The 19,017-nt window shown below is 37.8% G+C and overlaps 1 protein-coding gene across 1 annotated transcript in view; it reads right to left on the reverse strand.

Moving 5' to 3' along the window:
• Positions 1-233: 233 nt before the first annotated feature.
• Positions 234-19,017, reverse strand: part of RPGR (retinitis pigmentosa GTPase regulator) — a 54,446-nt gene continuing 35,662 nt past the window's right edge. The window contains exons 14-17 of the mRNA XM_054973697.1: positions 13,789-13,986; positions 12,945-12,984; positions 7,184-7,287; positions 234-888 (exon numbers count right to left, since the gene is read on the reverse strand). Of these exons, the coding sequence (XP_054829672.1) occupies positions 664-888; positions 7,184-7,287; positions 12,945-12,984; positions 13,789-13,986 (567 nt within the window). The 3' untranslated portion in view covers positions 234-663. The remainder of the gene's footprint in view (positions 889-7,183; positions 7,288-12,944; positions 12,985-13,788; positions 13,987-19,017) is intronic.

Raw genomic sequence — 19,017 nt, forward strand, 5'->3', positions numbered from 1 at the left:
CTGTATAATTCCACTGATGGGATTTCATCACAACCGCACACTGCATATGCATCCTCTGCCCATATTTCTATAGTTACCAGTGGTACAAGCATGCTGGTTGAGAGCAAGGGTCATGGTAGTGCTAAAGGGGATATTACTCCCATGGCTGTGCTGAAATTGTTTCATTGCTGTCATACTTAGAATATGCTAATTTTTGTTCCTGAAGACAAACCTTAAATGCTTATGAATTTTATTGTTTCTTTTATAAAAGGCAAACATACCAGAGAATAAACATTTTAAATAATACTTCTGGTCGTCTCTATTTACAATGTATATTTACAGTTATAATTTCAAAAGATAAAGCTGTTTAGGAAAGCTTATGAAAGGATTTAATCTAACTTTTGACATATAAAAATATATTTTATTACAGCACTGAGAATTAAGGCCACAACACTTCAGTAAGACTGTGAAAAGCATACTGTTGCAGTATCTAAAATTATGAAAACATATAAATACTAGAAAGTTGGTCCACAATAAAAGTAAATCAATACAAACATGCTAATTTTACACACACACAGATCCCCAATCATTACACACATGCATGATTATTTTCAAGTATAAACTGCAGTCTTGCAAAATGGTCTCTTCTGTCTCATATGCAAGCTTCATACAGTTCAGTATGTATTAAAGTACTACACAGGTAGAGGATGTCTTTCTGGCCTGATTTGTTGATGACGTTTCCTTTTGATTTTCCTCAGTATGGTTCTGGTTTTCATCTTGACTACTTTTGTGAGGTAGGCCGGCTTGATTTCCAGTTTCCTGTTCACTCTGAGGTAGCTTTTCAAGGGTGCTTTCGTCACAGCTGTGTGCATTTTTCTGCTTTGAAGACTTTCGTTTAAAGAAAGAAAACTAAAAAACAAAAATGAAAAAACTGAGGACTGTTTATATGCATTACTTTAAAAGGAAACATTTTGCCCAACTGTATACATATTATATATAATATATATATAAATAGGGGGAAAAGGATCAAATATATATGTAGCTTAAGCCATGATTGCTTAGGACTGAAGTCAACTCAAGTAGGATAAAGAAGCAACATTCCTAATGAATTATTTGTAACTCGAACAACAAAATATTATGCAACTATATGATAACTACTAACAGATGTTTGTTCACAACATCCAAATAGGCTGCAAAACATTTACACCCACAGAAAATGTAGCGATATACAAGCCAAAGGTTATTCTGCTTTCAAGAGCAATACGTTATTGTAAATGTATCCTATCTAAACAAGCCACTATCAGCGTTTTCAAAGTCAGCATGACTGATTAGCTTCAGTCTTGGGGCCAAAATAAATGTGACAGCATCCTTGTGGTCACCATCTGGACATCACTTCCATTTTAGAGTAATTATAAAATACCACAAGGGCTCAATTCTGATTGGAACCATGGTAAAGAGCTCTTGTCCCTTCCCACCATCCACCTTTTCAAGTGCCAAAACAGCGTATGAGGGGTGCAGGCTACTCCATGGCTCTTTTGGTACTTGAAAAGGTGTGGGAGGTGGGTGGGATGAGCTCTGCACTGTGGGCCCAATCAGGATCAAGCCCTCACAGCATTTTAAAATTATAATAGCGATGACATCCTTATGGTGACCACAAAGACACTATCACATGTAGTTTAGTTCTCAAATGCACACCCCTGAACGAAACTTAAAAAGTTTGTAAGGTCTTTAAAACTTGGGAATTTATAGATCACACAACCAGGTCAGATAAAGTTTGTACCTTCTTACTTGAGCTTCTATTGGATGAAGACCAATCCACATGTACATTAATGTGGTCAGTCTATAGGAAGGCAACAGTAAAAAGAAAAACTACAAAAGCTCCTTCTACATAATTAGCATGTCAAGAAGAAGGCTAGACTAAAAGCCTTATCCCAGGGGTGATAACATTTTTTTTAAAATACCAGATTCTCACCTGTAGTCAGAAGTGAAGTTGTCTAGAAAGAGCTGTACCACATGCTATTTCTGCATATTTGAAGATACTTTTTGTATGCAAATGAATCAAAGTGCCTAACAACCACTGTTCCTGTTAATGTGAGCTCATGCGCAATGGCGCACAAATTTTAACCCCCCCAGCGCACAGCTGAGAAAGCCCAACACACAGAGGGGTGCCCTGGGCCTCGCCTTCCCTGTTTCCTGTCCCAAAGGCCTGCCTGTGATGCCCTGTGATATAGGGAGTCATGAAAATGTTAGCTTAACGTGGGGACTTGAATTTTCCCATTTGGCTGGGAACATAGCAAGTGTAATTAAAAAATATTGGCATGTAATTAAGGAGATACCTGGGTGTGACTTACCTCTACGAATTGGATTTAGAAGAACTAGAAGTCTGCGTGACATCTTAGTACATTCAGACTTCAGAGAAGTTACTACCCCATCCCCACTACCGGCGGGACATTATACTTGTGGCCGCTGCAATGTGTGCCCCTTTAGTACACCTCTAACATCAATTGTTCATCCGGAGTCGGGGAGACTGCTTTATTCCAAGTCCTTCTCTACATGTTCCACAAAACATGTGGTATATATTATTCAATGTCCCTGTCCACTGATTTATGTGGGCAGCACGACACGACCAGTGAGGGTAAGAATTAGAGAACATCTTTCCAGGATTCGCACGAAGAATTCAGAAGCCCCACTGGTGGATCACTTCATCAAATACCATACCAGTGAGAGGGAACTCCGATACTCAGTTTTAGAAGTTGTTCACCTCGATAACAGCAACAACATTAAACTATTACAGATGGAACCCCAGTGGATATATAGAATGAATTGTTTGGTACCTAATGGATTGAATAATGAAATTAATTTTACAGCGTTCCTGTGATTGTATTTGATAGCTAATGTTGAATGTGTGTACTGTTACTTTAAGAAGTGTTAAGTAAGGATATAAAGGGGTATGGCACTACAGACAAGCACCTGCTTGGAATTAGTGTTAATTGCAGAGGGAAAGTGTCGGTATGATCTGACCCATTAGGAGATTTTGACTGCTATTTAAGTAGACTAATTGTTTATTAATAATTTTTTCGTAAATACGAAATGCGGCTTTTATATTAAAATAAAAATAAAACATAACATTTTCATGACAGAGGCCGAGAAGAAGGGTTTCCGAAACGAGCAATTGTAGCTGGCGGGCTCGTTGCCACCTACCGGGAGACCCCGCTGGGGGCTCCAGTCTGCATTACATTGCTTCAGCCGCTTTGTCATTGTTACCACCCATCGAGAGACCCTATTGTGAGCTCCGGTGTGCACAACGTGGATTCAGCCGTTTGTGATACCTTCGCAGCAATTACAGCTGCCCAGAACTCGTTATTTATTTTGAACTTGCTATTTCTTCGTCTACAACGGCAGGACGTACACAGGTCTTGGGTCCTTTCCCGTTTGAATTTCCCAAAGTGGATGGAACTTAGCCGCGCCTATATATTGCGTTGGCTGCTTATTAGTATTTCGGGAGATGTATATTTATTGTACTATTTGAATTTGTATTATGATCTTTATGGAATTAATATTTATAGAATGAGTCTGTTACTGTGATTAAAGCTTTTTGATATTCTCCTTACTACTGTTAGTGTGAGGTTCCTGGGTTTTCCCTTGGAGAGTAGTTTGATTTGGAACCTGTCCCGTTAATTGTGTGTGATGCCCTGGCCCCACCTTGGTGCTGCCTCGGCCTGGTGCAGCCCCGGCCCCAGGCCCACTCCCGCCTTCCCTGTTTCCTGCTGAAAGGGCCTGGTGCAACCCCAGCCATGGTGGAGGTGGGTGGCCTTGAGGCCTCTTTGCTACATGCTTGCAGCACTGGGAGCCGGCGGCGGCAGAGTGGGGCAAGTGGCCTTGAGGCCTCTTTGCCACATGCCCACAGCACCAGGATCCACCGGTGGCGTGGGGTGGGCAGCCTTGAGGCCTTTTCGCTGCACACCCGGCAGGAGCCAGCGGCATAGGGTGGGCGGCCTCGGGGTATATCCACTGCATGCTTGCAGCGCTGGTAGCTGCTCCACTGTACACCTGCAGCTCCAGGAGCCGGAGCAGGTGGCTGATGTTCTGTTGTCCAGAAATTGGCTGATAGACTAGAGATGGGCTGGTTGATGGATTCTCGGATAACGTTGGCACCATCTAACAGTGAGTGATTCAACAGTCAGGAGACATAGGCACTGATTGTTTTTACATAACACAGTTTAAAAGGAAAAAACATTAAAAATGTGGGATCTCTCCCTCTCCCTCTGATGCTGGGGATCAAAGCTGGGCCCTGCATCAAGTCTGCCCCACACTGTTACCCTGGTATAAATGTTTCGGAAATTAGGTTCTCGTTTCTTAACATTTTCAGCCCTGTATCCAACTGCTAGTTGTTTTCAAATTTCTTCAGCCCATTCCTTATTGCATTGTTCTGTTGCCCCATTCTGTTGATTGTATTGACTCACACTGTGAAATCTGCCTTGAGTCTCAGTGAGAATGGCTGACTATAAACACAGCAAACAAAATAAAATAAATAGCAGCCCTGCAAGGTTTTTTAAGGCAAGAGATGTGCAGAGGTGGTTTGCCATTGCCTGCTTCTGCGAAGCGACACTGGGGGAGGCCCACCTACTTAGCTTCAGAGATCTAAGATCAGGCTATCCTGGTCTGGGCTCAGGTGGTAAACTACCCCTAAACATGGAGTATTCAATTGACCCTTATTCGAAAAAAACTGTGAATAGACCTTTCATCCACACATTTCTCTAATCGTTTTTATCATGCAGCAGTGAATTCCATAAATTAAAGATGCAGTCTTTAATATATGGTCAAATAACTTGATATATTAGAGGAGCCTGCATTTATCTGCATTGAATGGGGGTGGATCTGTTTTGACATATTCCATTACATGTTTGTGAGTTTTTTTAGATCCCAGCTTTCTGGTGACAATGGATGTTTGTATTTCTGATAGTATGTGGTTCAATTCATTAATAAGATGCCAGGAAATCACATTCCTTTAGATCCAAAAGTGATTCTATTAGATTTGTTTAAAAGAGATATATATTTCTCTTCAGCTATGAAACCGGTGTTAAGCTTGACTACTGCAGCAAAAATGGCCACATTGGAAGATATGGCAAAATTCAGATAAATTCATCTGACATGCAGATAAATTTATACAGACATGCATTTTCACCGGATGGAAAGAAGCTAATAAAACTCAGAAACATTTAATGGAGTATGTCAAAATAGATCCACCTCCATTCAATGCAGGTAAATGCAGGCTCATCCAATATATCAACCTCTCTAACCAACATCACCTTTGCCTTGTCTGGATTCAGTTTCCCCTCTATCTCTTGCAGTGGCCCAATGTGGAGATTACATATGCATAAGTGAGTGATGGCACCCAATACCAATGCCTCAGGCAATCTAATTCAAAAGTCTTTTAATCAAATGTATTCTGGTTTTGGAAAAGGCGCGCTCACAACTTGCAAGTTGCTGCTCACAAATTGGATTTCTGGCTCACAACACTGCACTACTTAGAACATCGCTAACAATGTCAAGTTGGACCTATGAATCATGAGTGCAAGGACACTTGCAAAGTGGGTTTTCCTGCCTTTCCATTCCCCCTGCAGCCCTCTAAGAGCCAAACTACAAGTTATGTTTTCCCTGGGTTCATTTGCTTGTACCTGGACTGCAGTGAGGAGGGGGAACCAAAAGAAATTACCCTCTTATCTCTTCTAGCAGCAGTGCTTCCAACTAGCACAAGAATTTCTACTGCCTGCTCAGGACCCCCACTTTACTGCACTCCGCATGGCTTTTTATCCAGGCTTAACCCTACAACCTGGAGCATCAGTCAGCCAGCAAAATGCTGTATTTGAACCTGGAAGCAATCCTAGAAGATTTGCAAACTGGCAGCAATGTCCTTGGAAGTAATACTAGGTTAAGTAACCAAAAACAGAAGCTTCCTATAGGGTTATCTATATTAAAAACTGATCCAAAATACACATAGGAACCTCAATCTGCCTTTTTTTAAAAAAAAAGGTCAAAACAGCCAAAAGATTTTAAAAGCCTATTCATTTTCATTGTAGTCAAAACAATACTGCTGTTATTCTATGAAAGAATTTGTACAGAGGAAGCTATTTGTTCACTTTTACATTTTTGCCAGGATTTGGAATATCCAAGTATGTTTAAGAGTGCAAAAGATCAAGCATTAACATCTGAGCACAATGTTCTGTGCAATCTTGTATTCTGCCTGTTTTAAATAATTATATATTTTACTCGAATTGCCTTATGCTACATTCAAATTAACGTTTATTCTTAGCAATGTCTCCTGCCCATCACTAAAATACATTCACTACTGAAATCTAGAGAGTATGACAGGATAACATGAAAAGTCCTACACCAAAATGTCCTAGCTTACTTAGTCTGATAGAGCAGTTGCATTTAGCATATAAAGGCAGCCATATGAATAAACCTAGCTCCAATTTAAATAATTTTAAAAAAACTACACAATAATTTCTTAAACATTCATTAAGAGATTATAGATTATTATTTTATTCATCCCTGGGGATGATGTTTGTACAAGATGCAATGGAGACAGATTTTCATTCTTTATCATTAACTGACGAGAAGAGCAGAATAGGAATTTCCTCATGAATCCAAATTCAGAAACAAAAATCATAGACTCATATTCATGAGTCTATACAGACCATCTAGTCCAACCCCCTGCCCAGTGCAGGATCAGCCTAAAGCATCTCTGACAAATATCCAGCCTCTTCTTGAAAACTGTCAGTGAAGGGGAGCTCACCACCTCCCTAGGCAGCTGATTCCACTTTTGAACTACTCTGACTGTGAAAAAGGTCTTCCTAATATCCAACCGGTACCTTTGTGTGTGTAATTTAAGCCCATTGCTTCGCATCCTACCCTCTGCTACCAACTGGAACAGCTCCTTGCCCTCCTCCAAATGACAGCCTTTCAAATACTTAAAGAGAGCAATCACGTCCCCCCTCAATCTCTTCTCCAAACTGAACATTCTCAGCTCTCTCTGTGCGTGCGTGCGTGCGTGCGTGCGTGAGAGAGAGAGAGAGAGAGAGAGAGAGAGAGAGAGAGAGAGAGAGGGAAATTTCTTTACATTATCTCAGGTGTATCAGACACTAATAATAGTTTTCCTTCTTTTTGCTGTCAGGTTATACATGATCTTGTTTTCATTTACCGTTTTCTTCTTTCCCAGTAGTTTTCCAGATGTGCTGTCATCATTAGCATCTTTAATTGCTTCTGAAGAATTGTTCATGGCACAAACTTCAGCATTTTCTCCCTCTAAAAACAACACAGTATGCTAGAATCTCTGCTTTCAACTATATCAAACACAACCATAAACAATAATGAGGCCTAAGGGATATTACGTTACACTGAAATTACATAATTAGACCTCATGAATTTTAGTTTTATTTTGTGTATAACTATTTTTAGCTTTTTATTGGATTTTAGATGCTTCTGATAGAAGAATGGGTTTATCAAGTGTTTGGCCTAAACATTTTACACGCATCGAAGGTGAAGTATCCTCTACATGAAAGCAACAAAATAGCAAACAACCCACACAATAAGGTTTCTGAGCTCTTTGTATTGTAGCGCAGAACTTTATTCTGCATTACTAAGAGTACCTCCTCATGGCAAAGTCCTCCAGATCTCTCTGATGTACAACTGGACTAGCAAATACTGTCTCTGGAAAATGCAGCTTTCTTTTTTCCTGAAATGCCTTTGTACTAAAAGCAATCAGCTGTGCAGGCTGGACATTCCCTGCTAGCTCTGCAATGATCCTCAGGCATATGACTGGACAAGGGATCAAAACCAATTGAAGTATTCTATGTTTGCATATGGCAGGGATCAAATTAACATACCATATATGAGAGCAATACAGATCTTCCCTAAGATTTTGTTGGTTTATCATCGATTTTGTGTACAATTCCTACCACTTTGCCTGTTGATCTTGCAACACTTCCAAGATAATAAATCCTAGTATTCTGTACAGGACAGAACATACATCAAGCATAGGGAACATAGAAAGAACCCTACTGGATCAGGCCCATATAATCCAACATCAGCTTCAAATAGTGGCCAAACAATTGTCCTAGAGGGCCAACGAGCAGGGCACAGTAGCCAAGGCCTTCTTCTGATGCTGCTTCCTAGCACTTGTAATCAGAAATTTTTCTAAAAGAATAATTATAGAATATTTTTTTTAAAAGCAGGTCTACACGTAAGCTTCTATGAAAGGTTTCCAAATTTCTAAAGATGTCCATACACAACTGCTGTCTATATGCTATACGTTCAAATACTGATAAAGTTCAATTGATAAAATTAAATCAATTGAATTAGGGAAGGTGTGCTTTTGTCTCGCCGATGTTGTAATGCAAGTCTTTTAGCTACTCTACAAGCATGGAGGGTCCATTTTCACTGACCATCAGATAGTCTCCAGAAGACAGGCAAATAGTTTAAAAGTACATAAACCAGAGGGTTACTGACTCAGGACATGGTTCCCATTCATCATCTTGGGTAGCAGCCATTGATGAACTCACATTCCATTTATCTATCTAATCTGTGCTCGTAGCCTTCCCCCTCATCTACTGGCAATGAACTCCACAATTCAGTATCTTGTTAAGAAGTATTTCCTTTTTCCTCCTAAATGTATTGCCCATAGACTTTAGTGGGTTTCTCCAAGAGCTAGTGTTACGGGAAAGGGAGGAAAATTCTCTCTATCCATTTTGTTCTATCATAATTTTATAAATTTCTATCATGTCAGGCAAAAGCCCCACCTGATCCCACCCACTTTCTAAAAACCCTTGGCAGGAGCCAGGAAAGATGTTGGCAGGTGGCATGGTGCCCACAGGCATCATGTTGGAGATCCTTGTGTTAACTAGACTCTTAATTTCCTAGATCCCCTCTGGACCCATTTTTCTTTTTTTATATATTTTTTATTTTTTATTATTTTTATATAATATTTATTTTTCCCCTTTTTTCTTTTTCTTTTCCTTTATATGAATATATGTATATATATATATCACTAATTAATTTCCTATCACTTCCCCCCGCTTTACTCTTTCCCCTTCCTCCTCCCTCTTCCCCCCCTTTTTTCTTAATTATTATTTCCCTCCCCACTTTTTCTCTTTTATTTATGTACACTTAAATGTGCAAAATATTTAATCGAGATAAATTGAACCTCAAAAAGTAAATAAATAAATAGACAAAAATAAAATAAAATGACACTATTTCAGTATCTCTAACTTCTCTACCTATAAACTTCAACCTCTTATGAACTACAAAGTTAACTTCCAAATATACTCTATGTATAGATATATCTAAATGTGTATATATATTCAATTATTTATTTGTAAACTGTATATATTTGTGAAATTGTATTGTAATAAAATATTACTTAGTGATTAATATACTATCAGTACATTAAAATTAATTTTCTACAAAACTGGTCAAATAGTGTTCTCTTGGGCTAGTGTATAAAATACTCTAGCGTAAGGTAAATACCTACTCCTAAGGAACCACTATCAAAATGTGGGAGCAGTATCAAAGGAACCTAGCCTACCCCCCGCTCCTGGATATAATAATTATGTTACTATTATCATCACCATTATTATTCCCTTTTTTTCTTTTTTTTGTTGCAAGATTCTGGCAATGCATTTCCACAGTGGCTATAACTTAAATGTTTTAACTGGGATTTTACTCCCTTTTTGCTGAGAAGGCGACATCGGAAGTTTTCTTTTGAAGCTTCGTTTGTTGACCTCCATTGGGGACTCCAGGTTTAGTCTTTGCAGATGTTCAGCTTCCTCCGGATCTGAGGCTACAATCTGCTTCCCATTATGAATGATGGAAAGATTGGTGCAGTTCACCCATTTATAGCGTACATTAGCTCTTCTTAACACCAAAGTTGCAGCTCTCAGCTCCTTTCTCTTAGAAAGCACTTCATTAGGCAAGTCAGAAAAGATATTTATAGTTTTGTCATTGAAGAGTAGAGGATCTTGTGTCCTAGCCCGTTCCATGAGTTGCTTTTTAATATTTAAGTCCTCAAGTTCTATAAGAATGTCTCTTGACGAATTCTTTGCCTTAGCCACCTTTTCAGAGCCTATACGGAAAGCATTTACAATCAGTGGCTTCTCAGTTTCTTGCAGGTTTAATTGCTTTCTTAACCAGCAAGTTAGAGTTGAAATTAAATCACTGTTGTCAAGTTGGAATTCTTCTATTCCGCATAGCTTTAAATTTCTCCTCCTTACAGCCACTTCTAGATTGATAATTCTTGCTTGAAAGGATTCAGAAGACTCCTGCAGATCGCGAATATCACACTGGGACATTAAGGCCATATCTAGTGCATTGTCGACTTTCGCATTTGTTTTAAGTTCTAATTTTAAGTTCTAATTTTATGTCAGCCAGCTGGTTAGATAAAGGCTGTATTAGTTTAGACATCTGATTAACAAGAGCCTGCTGCAATTGTGCCAATTGTTTATCAAGGGGAGCAGATAAAGTATTTACTGCTGCGCCAGCTTCCAAAGTTCCGTCGGCCATTTTGTCTGCTTCGTGACCGCGGCTTTGCTGTGCAACAGGAACCACTTCTGGTAAAAGTGTTTGTTTGCCTTGGTACGATCTGGTCGGTGATTTTTTCTTCCCTGACCCTTGCTTCCTCGTTCCTTTCTTTTTTTGTAGTAACAGCTTTATTTTGTGTGTTTCCAGGCTGAGGGGAGTCGGTGCTCCTTCAACTCGCATCCACCCACTCCGAGACCGACGCCACACCCCCCTGGACCCCTTTTTTAAGATTCAGTGTAACATTTATTACTTTGCAGGCCTCTAGTACAGAAGCCAATTTTAGCAACAAGACAAATACAGGTTAGCAGCTCAACAATTTCATATTTGAGTTCTTTATAATCCTTGTGTGTATGCCATCTGGAATAGAAGACTTATTCATTTTCAATTTGCCTAGTAGTCTTTCACCACTTCAATTTGACTCTGTTCTTCACTCTTCCAGAAATAGCAGCTCTGGTGCGGCTATGTGCCCAGCACTTTCCAAGTGAAAACAAATGCAAAGAATGTTTAATTTTAATGTCATTTCCCCATCTTCCTTAAGCAATCCTTTTATTCCTTTGTCATCCAAAGGCCCAACTGCATACCTAACAGGTGTCCTCTTCCAGATGTATTTGAAGAAATGTGTATTGTTTGTCATGATATTTTTAGCAGTCTGCTTCTCAAATTCTCTTGTTGCTCACCTGATAGTCAACTTAGACTTGTATTGTCAGAACTTGTGTGAAGAAAGTAATGTCATTTGTTTTCATATACATCTGGGGAACACCTGGACTTAATTGTATCAAGTATCAACAGGATCAAATCAGGAAGACTGTGGAACCATGGACAAAACTATAATTGCAGTTACTAGAACCTGGTTTGTGTGTGTGTTAGCTTTTGCCCCTCAACTGCATCCCACACTCTGACAGGTTAATTTTCTCCACAGACATCCATCTGTTGTACTGTTTCACTAGTATTTTATACCTTTGAGTTTCCAGGCACTCAGAAATCACTGACATTTAGGTGCTCCATCTGAATCTTAATACCATTTGTATGACATTTGCTAGTCTGTAGCAGATTACCTAGAAAAGTCAGCTTTAAGTGCACAGAAGCTGATGGTAAAAGCATAACAGCTCCCTTTGATACTTTGAGACTGGTTTCTCTTCATACCGTCTTTCAGGTGTGGTAGTTTTCAAAGATTGATAACTCTACAAACTGATGCTAAAGGACTCTCTGAGCAGTAAATCCCATGCTCTGCTCCAGTGTGAAACTGTGACTCCATCTGTATATTATAACTTCCAGGCCCAGGACCGTAGTAAATTCTTTGGTGTTTGTTACCAACAAGAAAAGGCAAATGGCTAAAATGCTAACAGATTTGAGAAGGTATCGAGAAGCAGCTAGAACTGAAGCATGATAATTCAGGACTCAGAAAAGAAGTATGAATCTCCCTGTCTGTTCACCCCCACTTCACAGGGAAACTATGCATTTATTTCATTATTCATTAAATTTCATTACTGAGTTCCACTTTACTAAGAAGACTAAAACTAGCCAACAGCATATTTCTTTCACTCTTAAAAACAGTTTAAATGGCTACTGGAACACAATTTCTAGTACACTGCTTATTTCCATCTGAAAAAAATTAGAAAAGTCAGAAAGAAACAAGATCTAAGTCAGCTCTCTATATTTACAGAAAACTTCCTTCAACTGGCTGTAACTCTAGGCAGTTAATATAGTTGGCTTCAACACTGTTTTGTCTCTCTTTCTAATTTAAAATTGGCATGGTTCAGTTCTTTTTCTGCCACAAAGCAGACCACAATGACAGCGTGGCAAGGACAGAGGGACATGCCATTTTTTCTTGCATTCATTGTAAAATTAAGGGCATCAGACTCACTGGGGGTGGGGGGATATGCCAATATAACATGAACACCTAAAGCTGCCTTATACTGAGTCAGGTCATTGCTCTATCAGGTCAGTACTGTCTACTGTGACTGGCAGTGGAACTCCAGGGTCTCAGGAAGAGGTCTTTCATATCACTTGATCCTTTTAACAGGAGATGCTGAGGACTGAACCTGGGACTTTTTGCATAAGTTTTTAAAATTTTAATGCGTTCAAAATACAAGTTCACTTTAACTTTAATGCTAGCAAAGCAAAGGAAACCAAAGCTAACAGATCCTATACTTGAAAGGAAAAAGGAGAAAACTCAATCAAGTGGTGCATGAAAAAGAAAAATTTAAGTGAAGCAGTGGAGTCTAATCACACAAGATGATGTAGAGCAAGACAAGCCCAAATACCTGAAGTGAATAATGGCTATAGATCCAGAAAAAGATTACCAATATTCTTTGAAAAGAAACCCACACCATTTTGTGAAACAAAGATGTATTAGGCAAAAGATAAATTAGTACAGCTGTTCCCACCTTGCTGTGTTATTTCTCCTTCTGCAGTGGCCACTTCTTTCTAAAAATGGAATATACAAGAAAGAGTAATCTTGTCAAATTCAGAAAAATGTGTTTCATTGTGGCATGCCAGTGACTTAGATCCAACAATGCACAAACAGAAATGTAAATGGACTTAGCACTGTTCTGCTTAAGTGTGCTTTTTTGAAACACCTAGTGCTTTCCTCCATATATATTACGGTGACCAGAAATTGGTTGAACAATATTTTGCACAAGCAGAAATGAAAGTGGGGAAACAATAACTTTAACTTAGCATAAGCAGCCACCATGGGTTTTGGGGGGTTTTTTTTGCATTTCCACTTACAGAAGAGCTCTAGCACAAGTAGAATTTTTTTGCTGGATTCAACCCTATGTTTTTTTAAAAACTCAAAAATAGTTTAGCTTGTTAAAAGAAAATTAAAATACTCCATCTTCTATTTAGGTAACTATCATGACTTAAGTTCAAATCCACAAAACATTCATAGCATAACTGTTCACTGCTACAACAAAATAACATCTGAACAGCTGAAAATAATTAAAATAGTTTTAAACAAATTTAAACTGAGAAAGATTCTAGTGGCAAAGTTTATCCTCAAATGTGCAACAATGAGGTTTTATTTAGCATTTTATTTGAATTGCAAACTGTTACAAATCTGCAGCTCGTTTCTGGCAGATTCTGGTACACTAGATAATGTGACACCAGGATTTGAATCCAGAGGAACCTTAGAGACTCGTAAGATTTTTGGAGTATAAAGCTCCCTTCTTCAGATAACGGGACAGTACTCCTGCATTCATAAGAAGCACTGACCATGAACAAGTGACTTACTTTTATGTTTTCTGCAGTTACTTGATTTCTTTCTTTGCTCTCAGATGATTTAGTGCTCTGTCCCTCATTTTCAGGTACTTGGTTACTATATACTGCTGCTTCTTCCTCCACTTCTTCCTTGTCTGTTTCTTCTTTTTCATCAGAGTCTTCATCTTCATCACCAGTACCACTCTCTTCCTCATCAGATGAAACTTGATCCTATGATATTAGTGAAGGCAAACATTTTATATGCTGCATTCAGCAGAATTAATGAAAGCTTTGTAAACCACACATCAACCTTTCACACTTGTCAGAAACTATTACCAGAACCTCACCAGTTAATTGTTTGTTTGTTTTTTAAAAGTATAACATACATAACAGTTTTCAACAATGACTTAAACAGAGTAGATTGGAATCAAATTCTGGCCCAGATCACACACTGCCAAATTCAGTTTAAGATTCCTTCTCTCACTAATAACAACAATAGTTCTTTATTTTATATATGTTCTGAGAAGCTGAATAAGTATACATGTCTCTTCTTCAAAATTTTCAGATTAAGATTAGTTCCTATTAAGCCTAATAAACACAGCAGTAACTCCAAGTTATCTGCTCTTCAATTCACTGTGACTATTAGGAATACAATGTACACAGCATGGTGTTCTATCTCAAAAGCAACCATTCAACTAAATACAAGGGGCTTTCAACTAATTATTTGTACAGCTATCAGCTCAGGGACGTACGAAAAAAGTTTTGATCAAACGGTCTCTCATGATCTGAGAAATATGATCAGTCTTGTAAAAAAAAAGCACTCAACAACCTTTGTATTACTCAAAAAAGTATCCTATAATCATACAATTCTACTAAAATTATGTTCAAAGTAAAAAAAAACACGTCTTTGCATTTTAGTGGGAAAATTATTTCAGAAATAAGGTAACTGTTTCATAAGCATTCTTCCTCTTATGATAATACAACTGTTCTATAAAATCCCATCTTAATACTGATATATAAGTTTGGGTCACTTGTAAAACTGAATTGTTGCTGAATTAAGTAACATACTAGTAAGAGAACATACTAATACTTTATGGCTAACTTTGATAATACTTGATGAATGGCATTAGCGAAGCTAAAATCAGAGATAATTCCATCAAAGCAATTATTATATTTTGCTATGATGATCATTTTCAAGAAACTTGGCTAATGGCTTTGAATTGGGTTTTAATATGGATAATTACCCTTACTTGCAATTGTATTCTGTATTACATCCAAAATTAACCAGCCACCTTAGATCTTCTTCTTTTTACTGCACAGCAATGCAAGTCTAGTTATAATGAACCAAACAATAAGTTTATTGAAGGCAGAAAATTTACCTTAAACATGGAAAGGATGTGGGACAAAAACACACAAAATAGAATCTAAAACACAAGTTTCTAGTATACACACTTCACACAAGACTAAAGCTATCAAATTACCTTCTGGCGTGTAGCTCCTAGAAAGCCAAGGGCTCCCTTTTATTGCCACAGCTTGCATCTTAAGGTGATCCACTATAAAACTACCTCAAGACTACCCCAAAAACACTGGACTTTTTAAAAAAACAGCCCTCAAAATAAGCCTTTCCTGTCTTGTTCATAAATCCATGAGGTCTCTTCCTTCTCCATGGAGCCTTGTCAATGAAATCTAGTCTGTCCAGTTTTCCATTTTGCCAGGAAACACTAAGTCAGTTTTCCTCTCCCCTGTGTTGTTCTAAAATCAAAAAGAGTCCAGTAGCACCTTTAAGACTAACCAATTTTATTGTAGCATAAGCTTTTGAGAACCACGTTCTCTTCATCAGATGCATGGAGGGCAGAAGGAAACTGGCCAAATATAGAGGAGGAGAGGGGGGGCAGTTTCCTTCTGCCCTCTAGCATCTGACGAAGAGAACGTGGTTCTCGAAAGCTTATGCTACAATAAAATTGGTTAGTCTTAAAGGTGCTACTGGACTCTTTTTGATTTTGCTACTACAGGCTAACACGGCTAACTCCTCTGGATCTGTGTTGTTCTAAGTATTTGAATGGCAGAGGGACTTCTCAGATGAAAGAAATCATGGCTTAAGAAAGCTAGATAGCTTGGCTGTTAATGCTTTTGAGGGAACAGAAATATATGCTGGAACCATAAGAATCCTTCTGAGAATCACAGTTACCCCTTAAGGCTAGTTGCATTCTTGTTGACTGTAGAGATATGCTATTTCTACCAGACAGCTACATAACACCATGCAGATCAATTTACCTCTTAAGGTACTATCTACAAAGTATATCATGTATCAAGTGGGAAAGGGCAGCAAAGTTGTGACAAAGGAGGGCCAGAATATTGACTAAAATGATGCAAAAATGTGACAAGAAGGGGAAAAGGATCTAAAAGGGCCTTTTAAAAAAATATGACAAAAGTATATCCTTTACTGTGAAGATACCTTGCATTTGGCAAAGTTCCACCTTTCCTTTTAAATACTGAATGATTAAACGATATATAAAGAACCAAGGATAGGATGGGGCCTGCCAAGGAAGGCCATAAGAAAGTAACCTATTCTCTAAACAAGCTAGAACATGCAATGTTATCAATTCTTCACTACTGCTTTCAGATGTAACAACTGCTTTGATTCTAAAGAGTCTAAGATGTGAAGAGAGAGACATCTGTAAGTCAGAACTACATGTGCAGTTGCTTGCAGTTTTATTACCAGCAGATCCTGCTGCTCAAACTTGCTTTTTTTTTGGAAGTAGAAATATCTGAGAAGAAAACATCGAGCAAATCTGAGCAAGTAGCTCTTTCCTGTATATGTGTGCCCCTTCTTCAGATCCCAACAGAACATTTTAAAAGCTATGTTAAATGGTGGTCTGTTTTGTATGAAACAAAAAGGAAGCCCGTTTCCTTTGATACCCCAATGGTCAAGATAGATACTCAAAAAGCCAGATTCTGTGAAACAAATTTGTGAAATCTTGCAAGCTAAATAAACGTGTACAGTGAGGTGTAGTAAAGGGACCATGAAACTGAAAAAACTAGACAATATGGAAAGGAGTACTCCTGTACTCTGTTGTGCCCTAATATCTCAGCTCACTATTCTATTAGTGGTTTAAACAAATTTATTTTATTCTTATTTTTATAAAGTAAAATTAAAATCCCACTGAAGGGAAAAGTAAAAAAGAAATTATATGAAAAGAAAAAAATAAAAAAAAGAAAAGAGAAAAAAAGAAACAGAAAATAATAAGTAAATAAGAGAAAAGTAACTAATACATACATAGTAGACCATTTTCAGTTTTCTCTACAAGTATAACATAATTATAAACAGTATTCTTGTACTCTTACTAATACATAAACTTAACCTCTATTCCCCAAATTATCTTAATAGTCACATCCACAAATAATCAACTCATTTTTTCCTGTCTCCCGCAGAAAGTCAAGGGGTTTCCAATTTGTTATAAACGAAGACAACGTTCTATCTCTAATCAACACTGTCAATTTAGCCATCTTGGCTAACTCCATCATTTTCACAACCCAGTCATCTATTGAAGGCAATGCTGTACTTTTCCATTTTTGTGTGTATAAAAGCCTTACCACCGTAGTCATGTATAAAAATAAGGTGCCATATTGTTTTCCAGCTGTTTGTCCATTAGTCCCAACAAAAACACTTCTGGTTTGAGTTGTATGTTAATCTTCAAAAATTTCTGAATTGTCATATGAATTTGTGCCCAACTTCTTTTTCTTTATGGCAAGTCCACCAAAGGTGATAAAATGTCCCTTCATGTTGTTCACATTTCCAACATTTATTCAAAATAACTTTGGCTATTTTAGCTAGTTTATCTGGAAACATATACCAATGGTACAACATTTTATACAAGTTTTCTTTGTGTGTGGAATTCAAAGTAAATTTAAGTCCCTTTACCCACATATTTCCCATAGATCCATTTGTATATTATATCCATTTTTTTGGCCCATTTTATCATACAGTCTATAACACATTCTTCTTCCATGTCAAATTTCAAAAGAAGTCTATACATTTCTCAGCCTTCTATTCTAAAGGAACTGTGATATCAGCTGCAAAATGTTACTGCATTCTTTCTGTCATTCCAAAAATATAGAATCTGTACATGTCCGTCTTCTACTCATCAATATACTTGTAATTATATACTTGGAATATACTTATAATTCTGGATGCATAGTAAAACAGACAAATCAAAGAATCTTTTAAAAGAATTAGTAAAACAGAATGCTTTGTTCTAGATTATTTGAGGGAAAAGTTCATAAAACTAAGATACTTGGCTGGTAAAACCAATTTCAAATATTTCAGAATATATCATTAAATCATTTTATTAGAATACCTCATTATTTAAAAAAATGGGGAAAAAACAGGAACACATTCATTGCACAAGCTTCCTGACAATTCAAAAACTGTATTTTATGTTGGTGAGCTAATTGGTGAAGTTTTAGGACAGGGCCCAATATGGCATAAAAAAAGAAATAAACATGGTACTAGATTTTCCACATCCCAGAGATTCATTATTATAATCATGAAATCGGTTTAAGAACCTTCTGTTGGAGGCAGTGAGAAAGCAGCAAGTTAATAAGGTGTTCTGTTACTGTTATATTTGTTCTGAATTTAATTAGAATCACCCAGACAAAAACAATGTACTCAATGTACTCTTAAAATTTACATCTGCCAATGAATAACTACATGCTATATTAATAAAGACAGAAGTTCCATTTACTTGTAAACTTTTTTCAGTGCTGTTCTGAAGGAGAGGCAAAAGGATACTATTGTCAGACAGGCAAGCCAGCCTGCCTGCTAGAACTGTGAATGCATGTCTACTGGGGGGGGGATGGGCTTAGTGTAGCTTCCTTCACTATGTCTATGCTTTGCTAAGCTATGCTTTGCTAAGAGACTTTATCAGTGCAGTTGGTAGTGTGTGGGAACGAGGTGTGGGAACTTCGGCTGGACATCTTTTGCAAGACTTTCGCTGACTTCCACTGACTTGTTTGGACTGGGGGAGGAGAACTGGAGTATAACCTCTCGGGGAAGACTGTACTTCAGCATTCTTGGCAATCTCTATGTATCAGTGCACTTCTAGGAGTTTTATTTGAATAAAGATCCTTTTAACTTGTTGCACCAATATAGATAAAAGCACATGACAATAATCAATACTGAGCAATACTAGGCCAAGCACTTGTATTCTAGATGAACATTCAGACTTTGCATGAACCGTCTGTGTGTTTTTTTCTCTGAGG

This window comes from Eublepharis macularius, chromosome 3 (genome assembly GCF_028583425.1).
Source record: "Eublepharis macularius isolate TG4126 chromosome 3, MPM_Emac_v1.0, whole genome shotgun sequence".
Lineage (NCBI taxonomy): Eukaryota > Metazoa > Chordata > Lepidosauria > Squamata > Eublepharidae > Eublepharis > Eublepharis macularius.